Genomic DNA, 25,017 nt, shown 5'->3' on the forward strand with positions numbered 1-25,017 from the left:
TGAAAAAGGAGAGAAGCAGCTCTTGTTGGAAATGAAAACAAACCAGGATTCACATCTCTTTGGAAGACAAACAACTGAAAATCCCAGGGACAGTTTTGTCCCTGCAGCACTTGCAGTTTTTAATTTTTTAAATATATAGCTCCAATCCAGCACAGGGATGAGCCTATCCCTCAACCTTCTTGCCCAGAGCTTCACCAAGTCCAGCCTCAGCCCCATCCCCAGCCTCTGGAATTGAACCATTAATCTGAAATCTGTTTGAGTCCCACTGTTCAGCTGCATCAATTCTGAGCTCAGACAGCAAAGACTGCTTTTCTCCACAGCAGCACAGCTTCTGCCAGACTCTGTAAATAATTCAGAGGAAATCTCTGTGCTGTGCTCTGTGTTTCTCCTGCAGCTGCTCCCCGCTTGGGTCCAGCAGACAGAGCACAGGCTCCTGAGAAGGGCAGGGAGAGCCAGGGAATCCCAGAGCTCTGCTCAGGCTGACACTGCCTGCAGGAGCAGGAGCTGCCCACTGCACACACCTGCACAGCCTCAGGGAAAAGGAGGTGAGCAGACCCCCTCACAGCTGAGGAAAACGATTCTGGGACTGAGGATGAGGCATGGGAATCTCCTCTGGTGTCAGCAGGGCCCAGCATAGAACACCAAGGAGCAGGGAACAGCTTCCTGCTGCACAGCTGCTCTCTGAACAAACAAACAAACAAATAAATAAATACATGCAACCTCCTCTTTTTCCTCTGGAAGCCTCTCCAAGCCCTTCAGGTTCCCTGCACCTGGCTGGGCTGGACTGGAGCGTGTTCCCAACTTGCCAAGGAGGGATTCCTCTTTCATGTGCGCTCCTCTGCCTCACTGTCTACTGCAATTATGCAAATAAAATGCAACTTTATCCTTTCAGCATAATTACATCAAACACAATCAGGCTATATTAAGACTGACTTAAGAGGAATGAATTCAGTTCATCTAATGATTTCCTAAATCCCCCCCATGGGACTGTGGCAAAGAAAATTCTGTCCCAAGAGTGACATCAAGTACCAAGACAAATAACTGTGGATCTGAGGCCTGATCCTACAAAAAGCCAAACATTTCAGGCCCCCTCTGGAGTCACAGGCTGCTGGGATATCCCCACTGCCAGAAAAGCAGGAACATCAGCTGCTGCCTGTGTGCAGAGGTGGAAAACCACAGCACACCTGCACTTCACACCTGTATTTTCACCTGAAGTCATGGCTGGGGGTGGAGAATAATTTGAAAAATGCTTTTTTTTTTTTTTCTGTACAACCAGTGTTTCAGCTTATGAGCCGTGCGAGCAGCAGCCCTGCAGACAAACCCTGCTAACCCAAAGTGTGCCATGCACCCCTGAGCTGGCAGGCACAGCCACCTCCAGTGCAGCTGAAGGCTCCCAGGCTGATTAGCCAAACCTCCCTGGCTGATTAGCCAAAGATTATTCCCTTCCCATGGCACAGGCAGTGTCAGCACCAGGGGAAGGCACTGAGCTGCAGGGCTCTCTCTGCCTGAGCAAGGCTTTCTGAGGAACCTCCTTCCAACACGTCCCAAACACCGATGAAAGGAGAGGGAAACAAAGACGAGATGCTTTTGGGGACTAAACCAAGGGCAGCCCCTAATTTGTGACTCTGGCCCAGAATTCTCACCAAAAGCAGAGGGAATTGTGCTGTGGCCCTGCCCTGGAGCCCCGGGATGCTGCATGGGAAGGAGCTCCAGCTCCAGCCTGCTCCTGCAGTTTGACCCTTCTGTTGGCAGGGACACACTTTCTGCTTTATTTCTTCTATTTCACGCCCTCATCTGAAGCAGTGCGTTGCTGGATTTTAGGTGTTCCTTTCTGGATGATGAAAGGATGACATTAAAATGTCCAATTCCTTTCTCTGGCTCTTGTGGCCAAATGAAACCCAAAGAACAGAAAGGAGAGCAGGGCAGCCTGCAGCAGCCTGGGCACGGGGAAGGCAGCACCCAGGGGCATCCCTGGGCATGGAAACACCAAAGCCTGGGGGCTCCTGACACATCCCCTGGCTGTTCTCCTGGGCACGGGACAGTCGTGGGATCAGCCCCACAGGGGAACCCAGGCTACTCAGCTGCTTCTCCACTGAACCAGATATTTGCAGGCTCAATAAACACAATGTTTTTTGCAGGTACAGCCAACACATGGATACTCATACCTCTATTTTGACTGAGTTTATACACCCAAACTCTCCCACTCTGCCATCCTCACTCATTGCATCCAAAACCCCCTCGTGCTTCCCATGGGGGGTTTAATGTGTAACATAAAAGGAAAATCTTTTAAAACAAACAAACGTGGGAAGTTTTTGTTTCTGTGTACTGTTGACAGAATTTTTGTTTCTGTGTCAGAAACCCTCAGGGATGAATACAGGCAGTGTGAAAAGCTTATTAAAATATCCTGCTTTTCAGAAACAAACCACTTCATTGTCTGTCAACTTTCTGTATTTACGGAGAAATAACATCCAAGAATGCCTCGGGGGGCTAAAAATGTAAAAGAATGAAGCAGATGATCTACCTGAGAGGAATAACTGATGAGCAGGGAGTGCAGGCACAGGAAAAATGCAAATATTTGGTTTTCCAGGGAGTGAAGACACCAGAACCCACTTTATTGTGGGCAGTGTGTCACGTTTGAGGACTGGGCCAGCAGAGGAGTTTCTCTGCTCAGCGCCTCCCCTGGAAACAGCTTTTCCCCGTGGTCAGAGAACACAGACCCTGACCAGCCTCTGTGCCCAGAGGATGCTGAAGCATCTTTACCCACAACAGCATTAACAAACTGAGGTGAGATCAGACAACAAACACTTGAGAGCATAAAGGAAAGTTGAGAAAGAAACAAAACATTCATTCAGCAAAACAAGTTTCCCTAAATTCACCATACACACGCATCTGCACAGGTGTGGTATTTCTGAAGCACATGAGCAATATGGATAAATATAGAGCTTGGTCTGAAATAAAAGTTAAGCTGAGTTTAAATGGAAACCACTGATTGAAAAATGAAGTTTTAGTCATTGAGCAGAAAACTTCTCCTCTGCTTCAGAGAGGAGACCTGAATTGCCCAAGAAGGTCCTGTCCTGTATGCACGTGAGAGGCTCAGATCAGTTGGGTTTTTCTTTCCAGGGATAAAGCCCTGTCACACCCTCCTGAGCTCAGCAGGGCAGAGAGAGAATGTTCTGGAGAAGGGAAAATAAACAGCCTTGAGAAGCTGATCCTGCACACTCAGACTGCTCCTTTGGCTGCAGGGCTGGAGAAGGAGGATTTTACACTCCTGGGGTCAGCCCAGCACCCTGACCCCGAGACTTCCAGAGCTGGGAATCAGCCTCGAGTTTCCACAGGAGGACATTCAGGGAGGAATCAGGGAGGAATTCAGGGAGGAATCAGGGAGAAATCAAGGAGGAATCAAGGAGGAATCAAGGAGGAATCAAGGAGGAATCAGGCATTCCAAGGGCCTGGCACTGTGTGTGCCCACTGGGGCATCCCCAGAGCCTCAGGAGGACAGGCAGGGGCAGGGGCAGGGGCAGGCAGGGGCAGGGGCAGGGGCAGGGGCAGGGGCAGGCAGGGGCAGGCTCTTACCCTCGATGGTGGCTCTCTTGGGCAGGATGGTGATGGCTCCCTCGGCCACGTCCTCCTGCTGCAGCAGCGGGCTCACCTTGGAGCCCCAGGTGTCGGAGCCCACCCAGAGGAAATGTCCCACCTGATCCGCCCTCTTGGCAGCTGCCAGGACCTGCCTGTGGACAGGAACGTTCGGTGTTCAACAGGATCTCCCCCAGACGTGGGGCTGCCCTAGGGAATGGGGGTGGCAGTGGTGGAATGTCTGCACCCCGTGGGCTCAGAGGTCCCTTCCCACCCCACCGAGGCTGTGGGGAGGAGGAAGAGCACATTCCTGAGCCCAGCAGAGCCCAGGGGCTGGGACACTGCATCACTAGGGCAGCCTGGGCCAGGGAAGCATGGAGCTGGATGATCTCCAACCCAACCCAAACCACCCCATGAATCATGCCTCACCAACGGGACTTCTCTTCAAATTCACCCCATATCCCATGGCTGAGTTATTGATTCCACTAAAACTCAAAGAGTTTTTCCACTGACTTTACTGAAACTTTCCCCTAAATTCTTTTTGTCTTGTTTTGTGGGACCAGGCCTCTCAGTAACTGATGATTCCATCACAATTTCAAACTAATTTCAAATTCTGGACCCAGAATACGCAAGTGAGCAATGAAATATAAAATATTCTTTGTGTTGTTTTACGAGCCCATTCCATATGGTTTAACCTTGAGCATCACTTTATCACTGTTAACTTTCACTTGCTGTAAAATAGACTGAATTAAGGAATTACACCAAGCAGGATGAGCCTGGAGAGGGGGGCGTGTTTGTAATTCCTCTGAGAGGAAAGGTCAGCTCTGCCACACAACACGGCAGGAAAGCTCCCAGATCCCAGTGCCCGTTCCCCAGCAGCCACCAGCCAGGCACAGCAGCCTCGTGTGGTGCCTCCCCACACTCCCAGCCCCCCGTGTCCCGCGTGGCACCGGCCGTACCTGATGTCCTCGTCGTTGGCGAAGATGACGATGGCCCTGGCGTTGGGCGTCTCCAGCAGCTGCCGGATGATCCTGTCGAAGTCGATGCTCTTGTCCTTGCGGTCCTGGGGGATCTTCAGGGACTGGGCGATGCAGAGCCCACCTGTGCCACAGAGCAGAGCACAAAGGGACCTTCAGGGGAGGGCAGGGAACTCGGAGAGCCCAGCAAAGGCGGTGGGGAGGGGAGGAACTGCCGCGGATCTCTGCCCTTCCAGCTCTCCATGGCCATATCCTGAGGGATCCATGCAATTCCTGCTCTGCTAGCACAGCCTGCACGGCTGGGAGGGTCAGGGATCACACAGACTGTGCCCAGCCCGCTGCAGAACAGCAAAATAAGGAAAGAAATGGGCAGGGGAAGGATGAAAGGAGAGGAATTAAAACAGGACACAGCAGCAGCCTGAGCAAGCCTAAACTGATGGATAAACCCCCAAAACAACAGGTTGAGAGGCAGAAGGTACTGACAGGGTACTGACCAGGTTTATCTCAGTGAGGGGCTGAAATCCTTTTTGATTTTGCCACTTGAGGGCTCCTGGGGGAAAATGCTTGCACTGGAATGACTTACCCGGAACAGGAACAGCCCAAGTTGAGATATGGGCAAAACCCACGCTGTGCAAGAAAACCCCTGAGCATTCCAGTGCCCAGCCCCAAACAGGATGGAGAGACACCAACAGTGAGACCTCCAGCAAAGTCTGTGAAAGGGACTGCTCATAAACACCCAGAGAACACAGCAAAGAGCATCAGCACAGCACAGGTGCCTACAGCCAGACCAAACCCCACCTGCTTTTAGCACAGCTCCCCTTCTACAGCTGTCTAGTCTGTTAAAAAAAACAATTTAAAAAATCCCAACTCCACTGCCATTCTGGTTGTTGCTGGCAGATGAAAACACAACTTTTGCCTTAATTATTTTGTTTCTCAGGAGCAATCACTTTCATCTTTTACGGCATCTTTGATACCAACCTGCTCACCATAGTGCACAGTGCGTTAATTAATAACGTATCAGAGCTCCTCATAAAAACCAGCAGTGGGGATGAGTTAATTAAAAGGCAGCAAGGACAAGGGAGAGATTCACAGATAGGCTTTAAAACCCAGATTTAAAAGTCCTGGTAATTGAAGCACTGGAGAAGCTGTTGGAGGGTGAAGGACCTGGAGGAGGAGGAGGCTCAAGCCTCGGAGCATCCTCCTCATCCCAGGGCAAAGCAAACCCGGGGAGAGCCACGGGACAGCTGGGAACACCAAAGTCTGCTTGGAAATGGGGAAATGCAGCTGCTGTGCCCAGCCCCGAGCCCTCCCAGAGCAGGTCAGCCTCAGTTCCTGCCAGAGAGGAGCTGAGCTGCAGCTGCCTGAAGGCAGAGGAGCTCTGCTGGGGCTGCTCCAACAGCTCGGGAGGGAAAACCATTGTCTCAGTGGGGAGAAATGGAACACTGAACAGGAAAGGCTGGAAGAGAATAAAGGAGAATAATAACCCCCAATGGCTCACATAAAACATTTCATTTTGTTTTGCAATTATCACAACCTGGACTTTCTGCAACCTTTTGTTTTTTCCCTTTAAAAGCAAACACTACTGAGTTTTAAAAATAAACTTCAGTTTAAATGAAGATTGAAAGTCTCAGTGCCAGCGAGTTCAGAAATCTGAACAGCTTTACATGCTCCATTTTCCCCAGTCAGAATTAGACAGAATGAACCCAAGGGCACGAGCAGTGCTCTCCAGCTCTCCCAGAATGTCCCACTTGGCAGGGATCCCACAGGCAGTGGGAGAGCTTTCCCAAAGGAGCAGATGCCATGGTGCCCTGCTAGCCTTGGCACCACCTCTGCTCAAAGGAACGAAGGCTAAATGGCAAGGAGGAATTACAGAAATGGCAAATATCAGCGTGCCCTTTGTCACCCCTTGGCAAGCAGAGTGTCTGCTGTCCAAAAGGCACCGTGGAATAAATTCAGCTTTCATATGCTCATCCCACATTCCAGCACAGCAGGAAACGTGTGCACAGTTATTGAAACTGTCAGGTTCCTTCACAGCCCTTCCGAGGGAAAACCTCCGAGGGAATCGGGTGGTGAAACAGGAAAGCTGCAAATTCAGGATCTTGTCACGGGATTCCTGCAGTAATTCATTACCCCGTGGCCTGGAGAGGTGACAAATGCTCCGAGCAGCACAAAGTGCCTGGCCATGGCTGGGGCCTGGGAGCAGAGACACCTCGGGACGAGCAGGGGCTGCTGTGACACGTCCAGAGCAGCTGGGGCTGCCCCTGCACCCCTGGCAGTGCCCACGGCCAGCCCTGGCAGCAGCTGGGGCAGGGGGAGGTGTCCCACCACACGGGAACTGTGGCACAGGGAGATCCTGCGGGTGCCCCCCAACCCAAACCACTGCGGATGGGATTTGTGGGTGCCACAGCACGAACCAGCCAAGAGGCTCAGGCTGCTGGGATCAAGGGTCTGTCCTCGGAGCCCGTGTGCCCTCACAGGGGATCACCCACCACCCCCAGAGTGACAGCCACGGCACGAGCCCTCTGAGGGACATGAGGGGAAGGCCAGTCCTGGGAATGCCAGTCCTGTGGCAGAGCCTGGCATGGAGGTCCGGGGGCAGCCAGGACCCAAATCAGCAGGGAGCACATGGGCTGGGGACACAGCAGAGCCTGAGCCGTGCCCTGAACCCTGAGCCATGCCCTGAGCCATGCCTGAACTGTGCCCTGAACCCTGAGCCATGCCCTGAGCTGTGCCTGAACTGTGCCCTGAACCCTGAGCCATGCCCTGAGCCGTGCCTGAACTGTGCCCTGAGCCCTGAACCATGCCCTGAGCCGTGCCTGAACTGTGCCCTGAACCCTGTGCCATGCCCTGAGGCATGCCCTGGCTGCTCCTGCCCCTCTGAGCCATGACCTGGCTGTTCCTGCCATCCCTGTCCCATGCCCTGAACTGTGCCCTATGCCATGCCTTGAGCTGTGCCCTGAGCCATGCCCTGGCTGTTCTGCCATCCTTGTGCCCCCTGAGCCGTGCCCTGCCTGTTCCTGCCCCCTGAGCCGTGCCCTGGCTGTTGCTGCCAGCCCTGTGCTATGCCCTAACCATGCCCTGAGCCGTGCCCTGGCTGCTCCTGCCCCCTGAGCTGTGCCCTGGCTCTTCTGCCAGCCCCGTGCCATGCCCTGAGCCGTGTCCTGAACCATACCCTGAGCCATGCCCAGGCTGCTCCTGCCCCCTGAGCCGTGCCCTGGCTGTTGCTGCCCCCAGACCCCTGCCCTGGCAGGCAGAGCCCCCAGGGCTCTCTGCAGCCGGGGCTGGCACCCAGCTGGCAGCGTTTGGGATGCCCGGGCTGGGAGGGCAGTGGATACCCACCCATGGCTGGGTGCTGCTTGGCTGCTGCCACAACACCGGGCACGTTTTTCTGCTTCCCTGAGATCCTCCAGCAGCTGTTTCCTTATCAGCACTTAATTGCATTATCAGGTAGCAAAAGAGACAATTTAACATTTTTCAGCTGATTTATCTGCAGAGATCCTTTCGGGGGAATCACTTTTGGTGTCACTGAAAACATCGCCTCACCAAGTCATGTTGGTGCTGATGATTGTTAAAAGAACTCTCAATTAATTTGATTAATATATTCCTTTAGAATTAGCAGCCGCCAAGAGCTGCCTCCTGGGTGTTTATCAGAGTTCTGGGAACAACAAAGCCCCGGCACAGCTCGGCTGCTCCAGCACAGGGAGCACCCCAAAATGGGGATTTTCACCGTGGAGTGTTGGTGCTTCTTCACTAGGACAATTCATACCCTGCTCCCCAGGAATGCCCACCTCTGCTTGCCAAGAGCTCCAAAGTCCTTGCCTGTGGCACCAAAAGGAGTTTCCAGCTGCCCTGATCTGCAGATGGGCTCGGATTTAAATTACAGCTCCAGAGTATGGCAATTCAATTGTAAAAATGGGAAGTGCACCAATAATAAAATTACATTAACACATGGAATGACAACAGTTCATCCAAGGAAAAGGATCCCTGTGGATACCCAACGGCTTTAACTTAGAAACTTTCTACACACAAAGAAGCTACTGAATCACTTGGAAATTTCATTTTCACTAATTTTGTTTATTGTTTCATTTTTTCCCATTAGCCCTCGTCATAACCCAACAACAGAACACCTAAACTAATATGGAAGATTAATATTTCTAGTATGTTATTCATTAATGCTTAATTCCATTGTGTCAGACCTTTGCTGCATATTTAATGACATTCCTGGTGTGTTTTATCACCTGAAAATTGTCCTTTATTATGGCAGTTAAACTCCAGCAATATACAAAAAATTAAGACTCTCCTTGGGAACACTAAATTAGATTATAAGAATGGTGTAAGACGACTTTGAGAGATGCAGGAAAGCTCTGTTTGTGAGACAGAATAGAAGGAAAATGAGGATGTGCTGCAGGAGCTGCCTGAGCCTGGGAACCACAACTGAGAACAGGCTCAGCCCAGGGCTTGGCTGCAGGAGGGATTGGGAGATTTTGGCTTCCTAAAATCTGCTAAAAAGGTGCAGCCACGCAGGAAAAAGCAATGGCAGATAGAAGTCCTGCCTCAAAGATTTAAATCCCTTTTGTTGGTGCAGCTCTGTGCCAGGAGTGCTCCCGGGAGCAGAGCCCTGCTCAGGAGGGCTCTGGGATCCCCCTGACAGGGAAATGTTCCCCTTGGAAAGGGGTGGGACTGCAGGGAGCCAAGAGGAAAACCCCAAATAGGGAACCATTTCCAACCCCAAATAGGGAACCATTTTCAGCCCAAATGGAGGAACCATTTCCAACCCCAATGGAGGAACCATTTCCAACCCCAATGGAGGAACCATTTCCAACCCCAATGAAGAAACCACTCCCTGTTTTCTGTGACAGGCCCAGAACAGGAAGCTCCTGAGCTGAACACCTTTATTTATGCTGTCAGTCCTGTCTTTCAGCTGCTTCTACCAGCCAGGAGGAAGAGAGACCCCGGCCTCAGACCCTGGGTGAGGGTGGAAGGGCTGAGACTGGAGATCTGGGGGACCCTGTGGGAATCCTGATCAAACCCCTCCAGGGTGGGGACTCCACCAGCAGCCCTTCCACTGCCTGAGCACCTTTTCCATGAAGAATTGTCCCCAAAATCCACCCTGAGCCTCCCCAGCCCAGCCTGGGGCTGTTCCCTCTGCTCCTGTCCCTGTTCCCAGCCCGACCCCCCGGCTGTCCCCTCCTGGCAGGAGCTGTGCAGAGCCACAAGGGCCCCCTGAGCTCCTTTGCTCCAGGCTGAGCCCCTTCCCAGCTCCCTCAGGGATTCTCCAGTCCCTTCCCAGCTCCCTCAGGGATTCTCCAGCCCCTTCCCAGCTCCCTCAGGGATTCCCCAGCCCCTTTCTGGCTCCCTCAGGAATTCTCCAGCCCCTTCCCAGCTCCCTCTGGAATCCCCCAGCCCCTTCCCAGCTCCCTCTGGAATCCCCCAGCCCCTTCCATCTCCGTTCCCTGCCCTGGACAGCAGCAGGCACCCCCGGTGTGGTCAGTCTCAGTCTCTGCAGCCCTGTCCCAGCCCTGCAGGTCCCTGTGTCACCTCCCTGGGCACAGCCTGCCCTGCTGCCCGGGGTGCCAGGCTGCCCAGCCCTGCCTGGCCCCTTGCAGAAGGGATTTGCTGCCTGCTGCCCCGGCCAGCTCCGAGGCTCAGGGAGCTGCTTGGGGCTGGGCTGCCTGCAGGGATGTCCCCCCCAGCGGGGACAATGCCACCTCTGGGTGATGAATCACTCCAGACTGCGAGCACAGAACGATCTCTAGTGATGGAGCTTTTCTAACAGCAGGTTGGAGTGTTTCCATGTCCCCAGTCAGTTTTTTCTCGGGAAGAACATGGCATTTCAGCTGCTCCCAGATAATGGCAGTGCTGTGGCTGCTGTGTCAGGGCGAGCAAAGAGCTGTCACCTCTTCAGAGAGTGACAAATCCAGAGGACACTGTGAGACACCTCTGTGGGAGGGCAGGAGGAGACGGGATCTTTGATAGAACATTTGGGAAGGAAACACGTTTCCTCGTTTTTCCACCCGAGAAGAGCCCAGCACTTACAGCACGACAAAATCCTTTTGCTCTAAGCCCGGTGCCAGGCTTACAAAAGCTCTGCAATAGATCAGGGACACAGAGCAAGGCCCACAGAAGGTCAAACAGGACTGAGGAGATGGAGCTCAGGGGACACTTCTGGCAGCAGCCCCTCGCTGCTCCATCCCTGCCCCAGGTCAGAGCTGCAGCGCCAGTCGGGATCGCTGCCGTGCCAAACCAGGCTCTGGCAGCTCCCACCTGGGTTTGGGTCACCCCTGCCCTGCTGCAGCACATTTGCCCCCAGATTCACGCCCCAGGTCACTGCTGGGAGCTCACACAGTCACCACTGCTCTTCTGGGACTCAAAATGGGCACATGCAGCAAAGCTGGGAATTGTTAGAACAGGTTCTGTGCCCAGCCCTCACACAGGGAAATGCAAAATAGAAACAGAACTCTATAATTCCTTGGTCTTTTCTAGTCCTCCTCATAATCCCCATCTCCTTCACACTGAGTAATATCCTTAATGCACTCGGCTGAGCCTTAATGACCCTCTCTCAAATGAGTACTAAAAATGCAATATCGTTCAATAAAAGCACTCCTGCAGCCTGGCAAAGCCCAGCCCCGGCCCTGCCCGGCCACGAGGCACTCAATTCCACGGAGCTCTGCCACCAGGGGCTGGAAAAGGCACGGCAGGAAGGAGCAAGCTGTGGGAAGGCAGCCCAGGATCCATCCCAGCAGGATGGGAAATCGGCTGGAGAATCTCCTGTCAGACACCCACACTCAGCTGGGACCCCGGCCAGGGACACTCAGCCACAGCCCAGGCCAGGGCTGGGGCAGCCTGGGCAGAGGGAGGTGTCCCTGCCCTGGCTCTGGGTGGGCCCCAAGGTCTCTCCCAGCCCCACTCCCTGCTCACAGACTCGCTTCTCCCAGGAACCCCAGGAGAGATGGAACGTGGCTATTCCTGAGTGATCTCAGCACAGAGCTCTTCCCTGATGCCTCCCAAAGAGCCTTTTCCTCGAGCAGCCCATTAAAGATAGAGGGATTCTCTTAATTTGATGCTGGACTTGAGAGACCTGGGAAGTATTTGCCAATATCCAGAGTGCCCGGGTGTTTAACTGAACAGGGATTGCTGCAGGAACCCCACACCGCCCTAAAAGCTTCCAAAAACCTCATCAGTCTTTAAAGCCTCCATCTCCTTGGTGCTGCAGTCCTGACTTTATGAACTGGGCATCCAGACCTGTGACACTGTAGGAGAAGCTGCACCATGCTCCACCGAGAATAAATCCAAGGAAATTCACTTTACAGCAAGAACTTCAGAGAGTCAAAGTGTTAATGCACCAGAAATGAGGTCACAGCCTCCAATCAATCCATCAATGAATCAATCAATCCTTAAACATTTCTATGCCACAAAAAAGTTTTATCACTGCTTTTTCTTGTGGAATCTTGGTAGGGCAAGGCAGCACCAGGAAATGTGGGATTCACCAGACCAAAGAGAGAGGCCAAAAACAGGATAAGGAAGAATTAATATGCTGAATGTGCCCCTTGCCCTTACTGTGGGGCACACCTCATATTAGAGTCAAGTTCATTGAATTTCCTTCTATTATTTCCCTGCCACCTCCCTGCCAGACCTGCCCGCTCCTCATCCCACCAGGGCTGGAGCTGCAGCTCCTCCAACGTGGAATGGGTGATAAGGGCCAACACATTTCCCCTTGAAGGGAGTCTGACTTGTATGGAGGAATTTAAATCATGTTCTGAGTGTTGCACAAACGAAAAGTAATTAAATCAATGTAACTTCTAAGGAAACAGATGTTAACTGCTATTTCACATAAGACATCCACTTTCTTTATCTTTAATTCATTATGTGGTCAGAAAAGATGACCAAAGTTATCTTTACTTTGCAAAAACTACTGCAATGTGAGGGGAATTAACACTCTGATTAACACTTTTAATATTTGAAATTAATTTCAAAGCTTCGTCCCAGTTTCCAAGGTTTGTATTAATCATTTCTCCCAATATTATGGCATATTGAAAGAACTTGATTAGATTGATTCCAAAACAGAGAGTGAAGAGACAGCTCAGCCACCACTGATTCAATTCCTCTCTGGCATTCCAAGTCTACCTACTCAGGGAACTTGCACTGCGGAGGAGCTGCTTTGCTACCACCTCTATTTTAACAGAAAATGTGCAATTTTCGATGTAAAATCCTCTTTCTCAGAGCTCACACACAGAACAGCTCATTCCAGGGCTGGGATCTGGGGATGGGACACCCACAGAGCTCTGGCAAACCACGGCTGGTGGGGAACTGTGTCACTCCCAGAATCATGGAATGGTTTGGGCTGGAAAAGCCCTCCCGGATCGGAATCCAACCATTCCCCAGCTCTACCAGCACTGCCCCATGTCCCCAAGTGCCACATCCACAGGGCTTTCAAACCCAGCATGGGGACTCCACCAGCAGCCCTCCCAATGCCTGAGCACCCTTTCCATGAAGAATTCTCCCCAAAATCCCCCCTGAGCCTCCCCAGCCCAGCCTGGGGCCGTTCCCTCTGCTCCTGTCCCTGTTCCCTGGGATGAGATCCCAAATCCCCCCGGCTGTCCCCTCCTGGCAGGAGCTGTGCAGAGCCAGAAGGGCCCCTTGAGCTCCTTTTCTCCAGGCTGAGCCCCCCCAGCTCCCTCAGGAACTCTCCAGCCCCTTCCCAGCTCCCTCAGGAACTCTCCAGCCCCTTCCCAGTCCCTGTTTCACCCCTCAGAGCCGTGTCCAGCACTGGAACAGACCCTGCACCCCCAGGGGAGCTCTCCTAAAAAAGCACCTCCATTTACAAGTCATGAAGTTGACTTTTGCCCTCCTCTCTCAGAGCAAAGCAATGTTCCCTGCATTAAAAAAAACCCAAAAAAAAAAACAGTAATAAAGGATGGAAGCAGAATATCCACAAAATTCCAGTGAGCCTCGTTTAATCCACTCGCTTTCAGTTGTTCTGCTAACTTCCTGTTCTGGGGAAATAAATGTTTTTAATTAAGGCGGCTGCACAGCTGCTGAGGCAGGAGCTGAGTGCCAGAGCTCGGGAGCAGCCCCTGCACATCGCCCCAACACTGCACTCCACGGTGATAAAGCCATTTGTTGAGTCATGCTCTTCTCCCTCTCTCCAATCTTGATTCCCCAGACAGTGTCAGCTCTCCATTTGTTAATCCATACTTAATTTTTAAATCACAAAACACCGTGGCTTTAAAGATAAGCTTTTAAAGGGCCCTCCTACACACTCCTGCCACCTCCCGGGATGCTGCTGATAACAGAATCAGACACTCCAAAGGGGAATGAGGAGCTGCTGCTGGAGGCTGGGGGGCTCCAGGCCAGGTCAGGGTGGGACGTGGCACCTGGGGAGGAGCAAGGCTGGGCAGAAAAAGGGCAGGAGCTGGGAAAGGAGCTCTGCCAGCTGGGGGTGAGAGCCCCAGGGCACAGGGGAGGGCAGCTCCCCAAATTCCTCCATTCTGCAAGCACAGGGAACACAAAAACCCCGCCAGGCTGTTGGTTTCTCTCACTGCAGAGTCCTTGGGATGCACAATGGACACCACCAAAACCCTGAGCTGCTCCTGTTTGCAGGGAAATGCCCACCCACCCCAACGGCAGGCTGGAGTGCTGCCCCTGGAGCCCCAGGGATGTGGGGGTGACACTGGGGCTGCCCCACAGCTGCATGGGGTTCCCAAGGCCCAGCACAGCCCTCCACACTGGGAGAATCCCGATTTTCTGTGTTTTCAAAGACTTGGAGGAGCCCTGCTCCCTCCGAGCATCCCAGTGAAGATTTTAAATGTAAACCAAATTTCTCTAACACTGGGAAAAGAGCCCTGTTAAAACTACAGTTACTTTGACGATAAATTTTAATTGGTGCTATCCACCAAATACTAAAATAATCTGATGGAGGAGGCAAATTCCAGCTGAAACAGCAGAACATGTAAATCCTCTGCCTGATTTACAGATCTTGGAAGCAAATCTGGAGCAGCTCCCTCAGCCTTTCCTGCAATATTTTTTATTTTTCTCCAGAAAAGTTACACTGCCAAGGAGACATCTCTTTTTTGGGTAGATCCTTGTTAATTACTAGCATGGAACTTTCCTACTAATTGAGCAGCCAGCCAACACGCCAACTTAGAGATGCACAGTTTGCTGCAATCTGAGCTACAGCATGTGAAAACCACGGGATTCTTCTCTAAAAAGAAATAAAAGCATTTCAGCAATGGTTGAAAGAGAAATGGAAACACTTTTTACCTACCAAAACATGGAGTTCAGAGTTGTGTGTTTCCCCTGCCACAGCTGAAGGCATCACTAACACCTAAAACAGAGCAGAGAGCTGCACTTGCACATGAAATGTGTAAAGGCAGGAGCACAGTGTGCTGTAACATCATCTCCTGACAGAACGCGTTCCAGAGCCAGCACACCACTCCAGCCCAGCAAAGTCCCTGTGCCACACCACAGAGCTGAACGTGGGCAGGCATTTCATATTTGAATGGAATATTCACGGGGGAGAAGGGAACAGGAGCCCTCCCAGATGTCAGAGACTGTTTGGGACAAGCCCGAGGGGAAGAGGCAGGAACAAAGCCAAGGAGGGATTCCCAAGTGGGAGAGCAAAAGGAGAACATCTCTTGTAGCACAGCTCCATCCCACTGCCTGCAGGGATGCTCAGGGATGCTGAAATGCTGCCCTGAGCACTCCCCTCCCTCTGCTCCGTGGGCTCAGCAATGCCCTAAATCAGCTCTGCTTTGGGGTCACTGCTGCAATCAGAGCTCCAAAGCAGGGATGCAGGCTCTGCTGCAAACCAGCACACTGAGCTGACTGACTGATGCACTCTTTTTTCCAGCAGCCACTCAGAACAGCCTGAAATTTCTACTAAACAGCCTGAAATTTCTACTAAACAGCCTGAAATTTCTACTAAACAGCCCAAAATGTCTGCTAAAACTGGCTAGGGAAAGAAAGTAAACCCGAGAGGAAAAACTAAACCAGAGAGGAAAAAATAACTAGAGAGAAAAACTAAACCAGAAAGGAAAAACAAAACTAGAGAGAAGAAAAGAGGAACTGAGGGAGAGAGTGATGCCCAGGGACACAAATGCACAAACAAGACTTGCCTGAGGCTGTAACTCTGCTCTGAAGCTGGCCAGGCAAAACCACGTCCTGATCAATACTTTTTGAGACAGATTATATCTCTTTAGGATCTCCTGCTTCATTTGCTGCTTTTTTACCTTTCCTCCCAACATCTCCCAGTCCTGGGCAAAGGAGAGCTGCCTTCTCTGAGAGCAGTGCCCACAGAACCCTCCCAGGTGCAGCTGCAGCAGAATGGGGTTCTCCATCCCCCTGTGTTTTTGGGAGCCCTGGGGCTGGGGCAGCAGCGATTTAGGCAATGGAATTTTAAAGAACAGCACCCAGAGCCAGCTGCACCAGGGAGAGCTCACAAAGCCTCTCCTGCTCCTGGGGAGATGCAAGGAAGGAAGGAGAATTCACCCTGCCAAGGGTTTGCTCCTTGTTGTCATGTCTGAACTGGCTGCTGCACGGTGTTTTCCTGCACCCAGCAGAAATTATTTCCTTGGGAAAAAATGTAAAAGCTTTAAAATGTGTTTTAGAAAAAGATAAAACTATTACAGTAACCCCACCTCCTGCAGCGCTCAGGCTCCAGACCAGCTCGGAGCCTGAGAAGTCCTGAATCACTTTCAATTTATCATGAGACTGTCAAAGGTGAAAAGGTTGAATTTGGTGGCAGTAACTTCCAAATTCTAGTGGCTGTATCTGCCTGCCACTGGAATAGGAGCTGCAGTGAAATTACCCTGCTGCTAACAGCTGGAAATGACTCCCAGGAGTCAGCCCCCTGCTCCTGGAGTGCTTTGATGGGTACAATTCCCAGAGATTTTACTGCAGATGCCACTTGTGCCTCCTTATTTCAGGGAGGATTTCATCTTGGCTGCAGTGTATTTTCTGCAGACAAATTTTCTCTCTGGCTCTTTCTCCCTTCATTTGACAGAAACAGAACTCAAACCTAAATAGCAAAACACCCATAATTTTGTATCAAGGTTCTCCAATCATCTGAAAAGTGGTGGTTGATGCAGCCGGTTCAAACCCTGTCTGGACAGAAGATGTGCTGGAAATGTAATTCAGAGATCTCCTGTTTCCATGGTAAACGAGGAGGAACAACACGAAATCGGGAGAGAGGAATCTGGGGAAAAAACCAACATTATGGAGAAGGGAAGTGCCCAGAATTAGGCTCGTTAAGGAGTGGGTGTGTGCCACAGTAATTACACCTCTCAGTGGGGCAGGGCAGGGGCTGGATGGTGCCATCCCCCCGTGGCACCTGGGGCTGGGAGCTCAGGATTCCAGCAGTGCCTCAGGATCTCCTAAATCACGGAATTACAACGCCAAACCTGCTGATTCCTCGGGAAAGGAAACTTCCTGATTCCTCTGTCCCCCCAAACCAGCACCTGGGCCATCAGCTCGGGGGGCACTGAGAGCACAGAGCAGCACCAAAGGAGGTGGTGCAGGATGTGCTGCAGTGCTGTGGCACTGGGGGTGTTCTTGATTCAGTGAGGGAAAAAGAGAGAAAGGTTTGTGCCAGGCTAAGCCCAGGAAAAAGCCTGAGAGGAATATAACAATTGATTATCTTGCTTTCTGTTCATATTGTTTATAGATGTGTTCTGCCACACTGACCTAAGTCTAGTGCACCAATCGGGTGAAATGGTTTTACTCTAAGATCAGTGGAATTAATGTTCATGATGTTCTCTATAATAAAAAAAGTATTTTTAAATAAACACTCATTCACCTTCTAAAACCATACAAGTCATTTCGCCCGTCCCTGGCTCAACAACATCACAGCAGCACTTGGGCCAAGGCTGGACTGGATCTTGAAGGTCTTCTCCTGCCCCAAGGTGCTGTGGCTCTACACAGGCCCAGCCTGAGTTTTCAAGAAGACATTTTCCTGTCACACAGCCCATGGAGAAGTGTGTCAGACACAGAGAGCAAGAGAAGAAACCTTCCTCACCCAGGCCAGCATCCATCCCTCTGTCCCTTCACATTCCCAGACACAGCCACTGGGCTGCTTTGACAGAACCTCTCTGCTGGAGGTAATTGTGGGGATGTCTGAGGTGACAGGAGCACAGGTCAGTGTTTGGGGCTGTGGTCAGGGAGGGTCACGGGCTGCTCACGCCCTGGGCGTGGGGGCTGTACCCCAGAGCTCACCCTGCTCGGGGCTCTGCAGGGCCAGTGCAGAGAACCAGGCAGGTTCTGCAGCCAGCACAGGGGTCTGTGTCCGGGGTGACAGCCAGGAGCCACCTCCTGCCCTCCTGCCCTCCACCAGCCCCAGCTCACAGGCAGCTCTGCAGCTTTACAGCCCTAGCAGGCAACGAAAGGGTCACAGCAGGAAAAGGGTCACACCCAGAAAAGGGTCACAGCAGGAAAAGGGTCACACGAGGGAAAGGGTCACACCCAGGAAAAGGGTCACACCCAGAAAAGGGTCACAGCAGGAAAAGGGTCACAGCAGGAAAAGGGTCACACCCATTAAAAGGGTCACACCCATTAAAGGGTTGCACCCATTAAAGGGTCACACCCATTAAAGGGTCACACCCCAAAAGGGTCACACCCAGGAAAAGGGTCACACCCATTAAAGGGTCACAGCCATTAAGGGGTCACACCCATTAAGGGGTCACAGCAGAAAAAGGGTCACACCCATTAAGGGGTCACACCCATTAAAGGGTCACAGCCATTAAGGGGTCCCACCCAGAAAAGGGTCACAGCAGGAAAAGGGGTCACACCCATTAAAGGGTCACACCCATTAAGGGTCACAGCTATTAAGGGGTCACACCCATTAAAGGGTCACACCCATTAAAGGGTCGCACCCATTAAAGGGTCACACCCAAAAGGGTCACACCCATTAAAGGGTCACACCCATTTAAGGGTCACACCCATTTAAGGGTCACACCCATTAAGGGGTCACCCTGCCCCACAGGACCCTGGGGCTCGGTGCAAAGCTCTCCCTACAGCCCCGCTGCCCAGTGACCAGCCAGGGCAGAGCTTCCAGAGCTGAAAAGCAGGAGCTGTAACAGAGTCCCTGGAGGCTCGGAGCGCTGCAGGCAGCAGTGCCAGCCCAGCCCCAGCAGCCAGCACAGCCCCACGGGCACGGCACACAGCAGATGGCACCGCACAAACTGCCACCAAGGGAAGGCTTCGTCCACTCCAGGAACCGCTTTTCCTAAATCCAAATCAAACGTGAAGCACCGTAATCAGGACAAAGCATGATGAGGCCACAGGCAGCTTTCAAATGTGGCAAATCCAAATGGGACTAATCTGTTCATTAACACAAAAGCTGTTTGTTGGGAATTTACTGTAGTTGTCCCATCACTACACTTCCCAAAAGGAGAAGAAAACGATCGTGCCCGAGAGAAATCAGGATTTTTTGTTTTTCTACATTCCCTTCTGAAAGCGGTGGCTGCTTGCAGCTGGAGCATCTGTCACAAAAAGCCCAAACAAGAGCAAATCATTCAAAAACGGTCTGAAAAGACAATACCAAGGAGGCTGTGGCTGTGCCTCTGCAGAAGCAGCAGGGAATGGAACCAACAGAAGCAGTTTGCTCCCCAGCAGGTTAAAACTTCCTCTGACTCTGTTAAATCCCCTTGGCGCTTGCATTTGAAATTCAGTCCTAGCCAGGTGTTATTGCTGCCCCTAAATCCCCCTAAGGCAGCAGCAGCTGGAGCTCCCCAGAGCCCAGAGCCCAAAGCCCAGAGCCCAAAGCCAAAGCCCAAAGCCCAAAGCCCAAAGCCCAGAGCCCAAAGCCCAAAGCCCAAAGCCCAGCAATGCAGGGCAGGGGAGAGCAGAGCTCCCCTCTGCCAGGGGCAGCGCGGGATGCCAGCACTCCTGGGGCTCAGAAGGTGCTGCACTGAAAAACCCAGCCACTTGTGACAATTCCTTTCTGGTTTCAGCCCTGTTCTTAGCTGCCCTCCCTTCCAGCAGCCCCTTTGGCCATCTCCAGAGGAGATGGGTGCTGTCCTCCCCGCTGGAGCTGCCCCCAGCCCTGGCACTGCAGCTCCAGCCCGTCCCTGCTGCCAGGGCACCGCTGCCCAACCATGCCCCCAATCTCCTGCCTGCTTTCAGAAAAGGCAGAACACTTTCCAGGGGCTGCAGAGGTCTCCCAAGCCCAGCCATCGAAGAAAATGAAAGATAATTCACAAAAATCACACTGAATTTCCCCTAAATTATCAGCATTATGGCAGTTACCCATTTTTATGCTACTTTCACACATCTGTTTGTCTCAGGTGAGTGGCAGCTGGGATTTTTAGCACCACCATTTGGCAGAGGGTCTGGAGGAGAGGTGAGGAAAGCACAGTGCTGAGCAGTGCCTCAGGAACCCTTTTGGGATGAAGCAGAGTGGGTACCTGTGATGTTCTCACTCAAAGCTTCTTGTATTTTCTGTTGGTTTTTCTTTGGCAATGTCACTTTTAATAACAGGTTCAGAGCCAGGCTGACCTACATAATCCTTCTGGTACAGAAGCACATGCTGCCTCCCACTATTTTTGGAGAACATAAATGGAAATGTCTATGGCTTGCTTGGTTATCGTGTCCCTCTAGAGCTATAAAAATCAAATTGGAACAAATGTCCCAGGCTAGTCCAATTCACCAGACAGACTCACAGATCTGTTCTTTTTTTAACAGAAAGGCCCAGCAATACAAAAGGGTCTGGTTATTTCATATCAAGGCACAAATCCTCCTGCTCCCCACTCAGATGGCACCGGGGCACTCCAGTGCCCAGAGCTGGCCTCAGGAGGAGGAGCTGGAACTTCTCCCTCTCTCCCTGTCCGGGATTACCAATGTAGCAGAAGAACCCAACACAGGGAGAGAGGCTTGAAATTACCTTGATGAATCTGCCATCCCTTTTCCTATTATTGTTACCCTTAATTGTCCTGAATCAGCCCTGCCATAAGGCAGAGCTCTTGTTTTCCTTTCTGGCTGTCTCACTGTCCTTTCCCTGGGCTACAGCAGCTCCTGCACACAGCCACAGCTCCCAGGCCCAGCCTGAACCCAGCAGGGCACCAACAAACCCTCGGCTTGTTTGCATGACATCTGCTTTGCAAAGGGGCCAAAGGTGCCCGGGCAGCCCCAAACCCTCTGTGGCACACGGGCATCTCACAGCTTCACCCCCCAGCCCCCACTGCCACAGCCCCACAGGGCAGGGACGTCCTGCTGGAGGGCCAGGGGCTGTGGCCAGAGCTGGTGCTGCACAGCTGGGCTGGCAGATGGGATCCCACAGCCCTGCAGAGCCCTACAGATGGGATCCCACAGCCCTGCAGATGGGATCCTGGAGCCCTGGTCCTACAGATAGGATCCTGCAGCCCTGCAGATGTGATTCTGGAGCCCTTCAGATGGGATTCTGGAGCCCTGCAGATGGGATCCCACAGCCTTGGTCCTGCAGATGGGATCCCACAGCCCTGCAGAGCCCTGCAGATGGGATCCTGGATCCCTACAGACAGGATGCTGGAGCCCTGCACATGGGATCCTGGAACCCTGGTCCTACAGATAGGATCCTGCAGCCCTGCAGATGGGATCCCACAGCCCTACAGATGGGACCCCACAGCCCTGCAGAGCCCTACAGATGGGATTCTGGAGCCCTGCAGATGGGATCCCACAGCCCTGGCTCTGCAGATGGGATCCCATGCAACTGGAGATGTAAAACACAACAGCAAAATTAACCCCAAGGAGGAAATCACTGAAATGACTGCTGTTCTGCACCTCTCCCGACCTGCTGCACGCCCTGAGGCTGTAGAAACCAAAGCCCTGCATCTCTGGGGCAGTAAAACCAGCAGCAGGCACCACAGCACAGGTGAGCAGTCAGATCCAACATCCAAACCTGATCACCAATTGGTTTGACCCCAACTTCCTGAGAAAATTCTCTCCTGTGTCAAACCACGACAGAGCAGGGGGAGAAGAGGAGAGAAGGGTTACCTGGCAGCAGCCAGGAGAGCCCCCAGGGCACCAAAACACCCAGAGAAAAAGGGGCAAAGGGGCAAAGGAAGGTGCAGGCAGCACTGCCAGCTGAACCCAGCCCTGCTCATCCCACCTTGGCACTCCCCAGCCCCCCGTTCATACCAACAGAGAGAACATTTCCCCTGCCAGTAATCTTGTTTATTCTAATAAAGAGGCACTGACTAAAACAAAATCCAGAGAATTGACTGTTGACTCACAGCTGAAGAGAAATTCCCATAGGCAAATCTTTTTAGCATTCCAAAAGCATGACTAATTGAATTAACACCAGCCAGAAGAAGATTATGTAAAGCTACGAAGTTATACATCTCTATATGTATAGAATAAGTAACAGTTACGTGTTAAGGAACACAGGTAAGAGCTGATGGTTTGCATTTTGTATTTCAAACATTGCCATAAACTTCTTCAGTGCCAGTTTGACGCCGGGAGGCGTTTTACAAATTTTCAGCCATATGTGAAAATAAAGTTTTAGAATCGTGTGGTTTTAATTACCTTTTCTTTATTCAAATCATTACTGGATGTTGTTACGGCAGAGTTGTCTCTGTCTATCAGTGACTGTACACGTGCCAAACCACTCTCCACCCTTCTTTTTCTTTTCTGCTAATTCAAAATCTCCATAAATCTCATGAAAAGAGAAAAAGGCAGAAAAGCAAGGAAGCGGAAAGGAGCTTGTCTTGTGGCTCACTCATGCAAGGAGAGAGCTCGGCATTGCCCTTGAAAGGCTTTCCTGAAGAATTCCCAAACACAGAGCACAAATAAACTCTGAGCCTGGAAGTTCTCGTGGCAGGAAAGACGTTTTTGTGTTTTCCTGTGACTCGCCCAGCAGCAGAGAAGGGATCTGAGCTCTGGGCTGGGGCCCAGCACTGCTCTGCTCCAGCCAGAGCCACCGTGGCACACCGGGCACCACAGCTGGCATGGCCTTCCCTGACCGATCATCCAAGGACAGGACAGGCTTTCAGAGCCAGCCCCAGCTTCTCCTTCCTGTAAAAATCTTACAGATCTCCTGCCTTGGGTTTTCCATCGTTTAAAATTGCAGAGCAAAGCTGAGCTTTCCCCATCGACACACGCTGAGGCTCCACGCTCGCATCATGTTTGCATGAAAAATGAACTTACAGAGAAAACGATGTACTTTTTATAAAGGTGTGAATTAGGGCTGAGCCAAGCTCAGGTCCCAAAGGGAAATGTTATTTCAGCAGCCCTGTGGGCGGCTGCTGGGGCGCAGGGCAGGAGCACACAGCGAGCCCAGGCACTGCTGGACAGCTCCCACCAAGCACACTCAGGGCAGTTGCACTTAAAAAAACATTTTCAGTGATCACTTACCACACAGTAATGCTGCTTTGATTTTTAAAAGTGTTAAGTATTTTTTTTTATAGTTTTTAAAAAACTTTTAAAAGAACTATAAAACAAAATGCTTTTAAAATCACAGCAACATCTCACCCTTTTTCTGTTAAAAAATAAAAAAGAAAATGAACGGTATTGAAAAAGAAAAGTTAACACTTTTGAAAATCGTGGCAACATCTCACCCTTTTTCTGTTAAAAAAGAACAAAAAGAAAATTAACAATACTGAAAAAGAAAACATACCACTTTTAAAAATCAAGGCAAGGCAGTAAGATCTGGTGCCAGCAGCCCAGGCTGGGCCAGCGGGGTGGGGTGGGCAGCACAGGGCTGTCAGCCTGGCACAAACAGCCCATTCCTGCTGGCACACACGTCCTCAGCAGCTCCTTCCAAGCATCCCCCAACCCCAGCACACGGCCTGGGGCAGCAGAGAACACACAGCTCCCCTGAGCTGCCCAGGGCACGGAGCCCTGTCCCTGCAGGGGCTGGGCCAGGGGCTGGGCCAGGCACACTCTGCTCTCTCAGGAGGTTTTATAGAGGAAAGAAAGAGAAAACAATTCCTATTTCTGCTCCTTGCCCCAGCCTGCCCGGACAGGGATGGGGATGGGGATGGGGCAGGGATGGGGACAGGGATGGGACCGGGACAGGGATGGGACAGGGACAGGGATGAGACTGGGACAGGGACAGGGACGGGAAAAGGGGACTGGGGCAGGGACAGGGACAGGGGCAGGGATGGGACAGGGATGGGGACAGGGACGGGGGCAGGGGCAGGGATGGGACAGGGGACTGGGGCAGGGACAGGGGTGGGACAGGGATGGGGGCAGGGATGGGACAGGGATGGGGCAGGGATGGAGACAGGGGCAGGGACAGGGGCAGGGACAGGGATGGTACAGGGACAGGGATGGGGACAGGCATGGGACAGGGACAAGAGCAGGGACAGGAGCAGTGACAGGGCCAGGGCCAGGGGCAGGGGCTGGAATGGGAACAGGGGACAGGGACAGGGGCTGGGATGGGGACAGGGGACAGGGGCAGGGACAAGAACAGGGACAGAAGCAGTGGCAGGGCCAGGGGCAGTGCAGCAGACAGCACTCAGGGGAGTGCCCCACAGCCCCTGCAGCAGGGGAACAGCAATCTGCACAGCCAGGGGAAGTGTCAGAGCTCCTCAGCAGAGTCCCCAGGGACAGAACTGTGCTGCTCCCTGGCATTGCCACTTCCCTGCCAGCCCAGCCTGCTGCAGGGCTGGGGCTGCTGCGGGCACAGCTGGCAGCTCTGGCCTTCCTCTGCCTCCTCCTCCTCTGCCAGCGTGCCCTTTGTCTTCCCAGCACCTGCTGGATTCGCCTTAAGAGTAAATCATTGAGGGTAGATTTAATTTCTCGGAGCTGATAATGAGTGGAGCTCGATATGGATCCTTTCATTTAAAAGTCTGCCTTGCAATTTAATCAGCCTCCACAGCCTCAGCCCTGGCCTGAAAGTAATGTGGGGTGGTTGTAATGGTGAATGAAGAACAGGAGAATTAGAGAAGAATGAGATGAGTGATTTTATCAGCAATACTGAGCTGCTGTCTGTAACCAAGTCCCAGATCTGTGCTGGGGAGCCCCAGACAGCCCCAAATCCATTGTGGGGACCCCCAGGCAGCCCCAAATCTGTGCTGGGGAGTCCCAGGCAGCCCCAAATCTGTGCTGGGGAACCCCAGGCAGCCCCAAATCTGTGCTGGGGAGCCCCAGACAGCCCCAAATCCATTGTGGGGAGCCCCAGACAGCCCCAAATCCATTGTGGGGACCCCCAGGCAGCCCCAAATCTGTGCTGGGGAGTCCCAGACAGCCCCAAATCTGTGGTGGGGAGCCCCAGACAGCCCCAAATCTGTGCTGGGGAGCCCCAGGCAGCCCCAGATCTGTGCTGGGGACCCCAGACAGCCCCTGCCCTCAGGCAGCTCAGTCCCCTCCTGCAGTCCCTGGACTCAGCCCATTGCCAGCCCTGGAAGCGAGAGCTGAGCTGGGGGAGGATTTTTCCCACATGGATTTGCCATCACAAGCAACACAATTTCCATGGACTGGTTGGAACAGAGAGAGGGAGAGAGCTCCCGTGGCTGAGATCAATTCCTGACACAACTGCTTGGCTGAGCAGAGGACA

The 25,017-nt window shown here is 52.3% G+C and overlaps 1 protein-coding gene across 4 annotated transcripts in view; it reads right to left on the reverse strand.

Annotated features, from left to right (window-relative positions):
• Positions 1 to 25,017, reverse strand: part of GRM7 (glutamate metabotropic receptor 7) — a 170,902-nt gene that overhangs the window by 66,181 nt on the left and 79,704 nt on the right. For all 4 annotated transcript variants that reach the window (XM_072935077.1, XM_072935076.1, XM_072935075.1 and 1 more), the window contains 2 exons: positions 4,533 to 4,674; positions 3,574 to 3,728 (listed from right to left, as the gene is read on the reverse strand). In XM_072935077.1, coding sequence (XP_072791178.1) covers positions 3,574 to 3,728; positions 4,533 to 4,674 — 297 coding nt within the window. The remainder of the gene's footprint in view (positions 1 to 3,573; positions 3,729 to 4,532; positions 4,675 to 25,017) is intronic.

Source organism: Taeniopygia guttata, chromosome 12, assembly GCF_048771995.1.
Source record: "Taeniopygia guttata chromosome 12, bTaeGut7.mat, whole genome shotgun sequence".
Classification (NCBI taxonomy): domain Eukaryota; kingdom Metazoa; phylum Chordata; class Aves; order Passeriformes; family Estrildidae; genus Taeniopygia; species Taeniopygia guttata.